Raw genomic sequence first — 5599 nt, 5'->3', positions numbered from 1 at the left:
AAGGAGACAGGGATTTCTTGGGGGAACCTATTGGGAGTGCTAGAACTCAGTCTGGAACATAATTCAAGATTTGGAAGGATCTAATGTAGTACTAGGGACTGGTTTATATGGCTGCCTCCTCAGCACCTGACATTTGCTCATTTCCTCTCTGGTCTGTCCATAAACATGACTCAGCCATTCTCTCCATAGCTTATCATCATTTGTGAGTCTCATTTCTCAGCTAACTTAGTATTTTCCCATATTTTTCAGTTTAAATCCTCAAGGGGGAGATACTTTTCTTAAAAAAATAATTAATTAATTTTTGGCTGCATTGGGTCTTCGTTGCTGCGTGTGGACTTTCTTTTTAGTTGTGGCGAGTGGGGGTTGCTCTTCATTGTGGTGCACGGACTTCTCATTGTGGTGGCTTCTCTTGTTGCGGAACATGGGTTCTAGGTGCACGGGCTTCAGTAGTTGTGGCACGCGGGCTCAGTAGTTGTGGCTCATGGGCTCTAGAGCACAGGCTCAGTAGTTGTGGTGCAGGGGCTTAGTTGCTCTGTGGCATGTGGGATCTTCCCGGACCAGGGCTCGAACACATGTCCCCTGCATAGGCAGGTGGATTCTCAACCACTGTGCCACCAGGAAAGCCCAAGGGGGAGATATTTTTATTGCTCCTGCTTAATAATCATTGTACGACTCTAGAGCATCTCATGGCTCTCTACTCTGTTCACGCATTGATGAAACCTGGGTCAGGGGCTTATTCTAGTCTGATCGCTTGAAGGGGAAGGTCAAGTGCTAGAACAGTGGTTACCTAAGCTATGAGTGGGGAAGTTTCTTCTGCAATGGGAGAATGATAGAAGTATAGACACACTCTCCATTTACTTTATTTACTGGGTCTCATACTGAGACCCAGTCCTTTCTTTATTCAAAGAGTGTAGATATAATCAGTGTCAATGAGGGCGGATCTCCTGTAACATACTGGAGAACTCCTTTCCATTAGAGTTCTATAAGTATGGAATCCTTTGGCCCTGATGACCAAGCTTGAACTAGTCCCCAAAGGGGAATTTATTGTAGGATTCCAATGTGTCTTAAGGAAGCAAGAAAATTACTGTGGTTGCTTCTTAGTACATCGGGAAGTAGGAAATGGAAACTGTCAGTTTTTAGTCTTAGTCTTTTGTTGCAGATTCTCTTTGAATAACTACTTCATTTTTGCCTCTCTCTTGACTTCTCTACTTTGGACAATCGGGTCTCCTATGCTACATCTCTTTTACATGTTGAACTTCACAATGCCCGTGGAAAAATTTTTATTAAACTTAACGTGGGTCAGGTGCTCACTTCTGAACAAATCAGCTGTAGGTAGGGTGAAGGGCCATCTTAATAAAATGGTTGTTCCCATATAGAAAGGCATGGAGGATCAACTTCTCATAAATTCAAGATTGGTTAAAGGGGTTCATTGGGCACACAACAATACATTCAGTGAAAAAGACATCCTTTGGCTATCCTTGACTATGTGGGATATAAACAAATGCACTCTCCCCTTCCATCCCCCAAGTTAAATACCCGTATTGATTTTATTTCTTGAGTGAAAAGGATTTATACTCACCTTCCTGAATTCATTGTCTTGCCCTATCATTTGTTCATGATCTCCTTACTCTTTGTTCACGGCCATGGAATTGTGGCAAGGCCCAGGGCTGATATCAGAAAGTGAGGGAAAGGGAAGGGAAGAGAAAAATATATATTGAGCAACTAATTGGTGCTAGATTTCTTAGTCATCACCTTATTTAATTTTTACCATACACTCTTAAATTAGGAGTTGTTACATTTGTGTTAGACTTGAGGAAATTTAGGATCTGAGAAATTAAACCATTTACCCTAGGTTTCACAGTGAAATAGTGGTAGAATTGGGATTCAGATACAAGCCTGACTCTGAGAGACATTCCTTGCCTATGGGGCTGTAAACTCTGAACAAAGGGACTTTGAGCAAAGGCCCAAAGGGACTATGAGAAAGTGTTTTCTGAATTGCAAAGTGGGATCTTCTATCTAACCGTGTCTTCGCTATTTGCCGCTTCCATGAGGCTCAAATGAGACCATGCATGCGCCATAAAAATGTGTTCAAAAGCAATTACTGAGAACTCATCTGGTCCAAACTCTGGACTTGGAGACGAGTTCAGCAACGAAGAAAACAGACTCTGCCCTGAAGGGTTTTGCAGTCTTGTGCAGGAGCTTCAGTTACTTTCCCCTCTTACCACATCTTTTGCCAGAGAAGATAATATGTGGTTCAGCGTTTTCCTTATACCTGCCTTATACCTACCTTTGCTCTCTGACTTTGCCATTCCTGGAAATAGGATGCTTGGTAGGAGAAAATTGTTCATGAGGCAGCCTATGCGAGTGGAGAGGAGAGGCAATGCACCATATCCTTCAGAAACTAAGGAATTAGTCCTTGAGGAAACATCCCCAAAGGCTTAATTCACCTTGAAGATATCAGAGTAACAACAAAGCAGGAATAACAAAACCTGATTAAGTGATTAAGTGGGAAGGCAATTTGCAAATTTGGAATTTGCAAATTCCATTGTTCTGGTGTGAGCCAAGAAGGAAGACTCTCCAAGCGGGTGACTGGAATCTCTAGAATGGTGAAGAGGAAGGCTCACTTCTTAAACACTTCCTTCCCTTGGCCATTTAGAGACTCAAGTTTTGTCTTACACAACACTCCTCGCTTACTGAGGTGATCAGTCACTCACACATTAAAAAAAAAAAAAAGACTATTTAGTTTTATCCACAGGGATCTCCTGATATAATCCTTGTCCCAGAGAAAAAGGCAGTATTGATGGGGGCAAAACTGAGAAAGGATGGGAAACCCAAGCATGCAAAGAGTATTGGGCTGGATTGAGATTAACTGAAGACCTCTGGGGACTCTGAGATTCTGTATATTATGATGTCAGCGAGCAGTGTGAGTCTTCTGGGTTCTTAGGAATGGGCTGGAGGTGGGAGAGGGAGAAGAAAGTACATTTGAATTGCTGGAAATAAATGTTATCACATTTGCAGTTAAAAAAAATTTTTAAATCTTTTATTGAAGTATCGTTGATTTACAAAGTAGTGTTAATTTCTGCTGTACAGCAAAGTGATTCACTTATACATCAATATACATTCTTTTTTCATGTTCTTTTCCATTATGGTTTATCACAGGATATTAAATATAGTTCCCTGTGCTACACAGTAGGACCTTGTTGTTTGTCCAACCTATATGTAATAGTTTGCATCTACCAACCCCAAGCTCCCACTCCATTCCTCCCCCACCCTTCCTCACCCATGGCCACCACAAGTCCGCTCTCTATGTCTGTGAGTCTGTTTCTGTTTCGTAGATAAGTTCATGTGTGTCATATTTTACATTCCACATGTAAGTGATATCATATGGTATTTGTCTTTCTCTTTCTGACTTACCTCACTTTGTATGATAATCTCTAGTTCCAACCATGTTGCTGTAGATTTGTGGTTTTTCTTGTGTGCCTGTGGTACCTCTCTACCTTCTTTTTGTTTGTGAGTACAGTTTGCATATACTGCTGGTGCCTATTAGGATATATTAATATGGGAAAAAAATGGACCAAGACGAGAGGTCCTTACACCCAGATCTACACACTCTGTGACACCTGGAATCTACCAGTGACCTTTCTGAAGGCCGCTTTCACATCCTTATTTCTCAGGCTGTAGATCACAGGGTTCAGCATGGGGATGACCACAGTGTAGAAGACAGACACCACCTTGTCTTCCTCAAGGGATTTGCCTGAACCACTCCGCAGATACATGAAGATGAAGGTCCCAAAGAAAATGGCCACAGCAGTGAGGTGGGAGGAGCACGTGGAGAAAGCCTTAACCCTGCCACCTGAAGAGTTCACCCTCAAAATGGGTAGGAAATCAGGATGACCAAGGCATTGGCCAAAATCACAAAGTTGCCAAAGAAGGCAATGACAATCTCAGTGTTTGTTGTGTCACTGCAGGCAAGCTTCAGAAGAAGAAGTTGATCTGATTGTTATCACAGAAGGCGAGGGTGAAAGTACATATGGTACGCAGGATGGACCTCGCTACCCCATAGACATAGGCTCCCAGAACTAAACTCCAGCAGATCCTGGGATGCATGACCACAGTGTAGAACAGTGGGTTGCTAATAGCCACATAGAGATCATAGGCCATCGCAGGCAGCAGGAAACACTCTGTGCCTGCACAAATGGTGAAGAAAAAGAACTGGGAAGCACATTGGCCGTAGGAGATGACTGTCTTGCCTGTGGCGAGTGTGGCCAGGATCTGAGGGGTGATGGCCGAGGTGTAGCAGATGTCTAGCAGGGAGAGGTGACTCGGAAGGAAGTACATTGGGTGTGGAGTTGGACATCCTCTTGGATCAGAATGATCATCCCTATATTCCCCAGAAGGGTGACTAGATAGAAACTCAGAAACACCGGGAAGAGGGGAATCTCCAACTTAAGGTAGCCAGTAAAGCCCATAAGGATGAACTCAGTTACTATGGTGAAATTATTCTTGGCCATGGATTCAACATAGACTGTTGATCTGAGGCTGAGAATGAAATGAAAAAAAAAAAAAAATCCCAGAATTGAAAGACTGATGTTTTCTCTCCGGTAGAAGTTAGGTTTATATTTCCGGGCTAATGTACAGAGATTGTTTTTGAGAAATCTTATACCTGGCTGATTCTTCTCCAGCATCCTGCATTTTTGGAAGCTGAGCCATGAGCTGGTGTTTCGAATTCAAATTAACTCTGGTTTATATTTGGAAATTCCTGTGAAGTTAAGAGACACATAGACTCCGAGATTTGGAAATAATCTAGGCAGCATCTGCTCTAATCCCCATTGGCTCTTGGAGTCTCCTCTGCTGCATACCCTCCACGTGCTTGTACGGTTGCCTTGTGAGCTTCTATCTGTGGACAGTTCTACCTGTTAATTCTCTTTTTGTATCTGGGTTCTTTCTCTTTATATTCCACGCATTGGCTTTAGTTTCGCCTCTTCCAGACACAACAGTTCTAATCCCTTTTTCTCAGGAAAGCATTTCAGAAGTTGGAAGATGACAAATCTGCTCTTGGTGTGAACTATTCCCTCATATTACCCATTGATATATATTTTCTTATTATCTAATTCAGCGTGTGGCCAAAAACTGCTTAGTCAGTTGGTATTAAAAGATGTTTAAGGGTACAAACTAGCAACTAGTAGATAAATAAGTTCCGGAGATCTAGAGCACAGCATAGTGATTATAGTTGAAATACTGTGTTGTAAACTTCAAAGTTGCTAAGAAACTTGATTGTTCTCACCACAAAGAAGACATGATAGTTATGGGACATGATATAGGTGTTAGCTTATGCTATGGTGGCAATCATATTGCAATATATGTGTATCAAACCAACACATTGTACAACTTAAACTTACACACTGTTATATGTCAATTACATCTCAACATCAATAAAAAACTGAAAGTCTTTTTCTCCATTTTAATCTTTACCACTTTAATCTTTTTTTTTTTTTAAACTTTTTTTGGGTTTATTTATTTATTTATTTATTTATTTATGGCTGTGTTGGGTCTTCCTTTCTGTGCGAGGGCTTTCTCTAGTTGCGGCAAGTGGGGGCCA

The 5599-nt window shown here is 41.7% G+C and overlaps 1 protein-coding gene across 1 annotated transcript; it reads right to left on the bottom strand.

Annotated features, from left to right (window-relative positions):
* Positions 1-3602: 3602 nt before the first annotated feature.
* On the bottom strand, positions 3603-4511 carry LOC103009598 (olfactory receptor 9I1). Its single transcript, XM_028162445.2, is given in 4 exon segments — positions 3603-3877; positions 3880-3978; positions 3981-4343; positions 4346-4511. Coding segments are annotated over 4 exon segments (903 nt in total).
* Positions 4512-5599: the final 1088 nt, after the last annotated feature.

This window comes from Balaenoptera acutorostrata, chromosome 9 (genome assembly GCF_949987535.1).
Source record: "Balaenoptera acutorostrata chromosome 9, mBalAcu1.1, whole genome shotgun sequence".
Lineage (NCBI taxonomy): Eukaryota > Metazoa > Chordata > Mammalia > Artiodactyla > Balaenopteridae > Balaenoptera > Balaenoptera acutorostrata.
The sequence above is the reverse complement of the archived record's forward strand: the minus strand, read 5'-3'. Positions and strand labels throughout refer to the sequence as shown.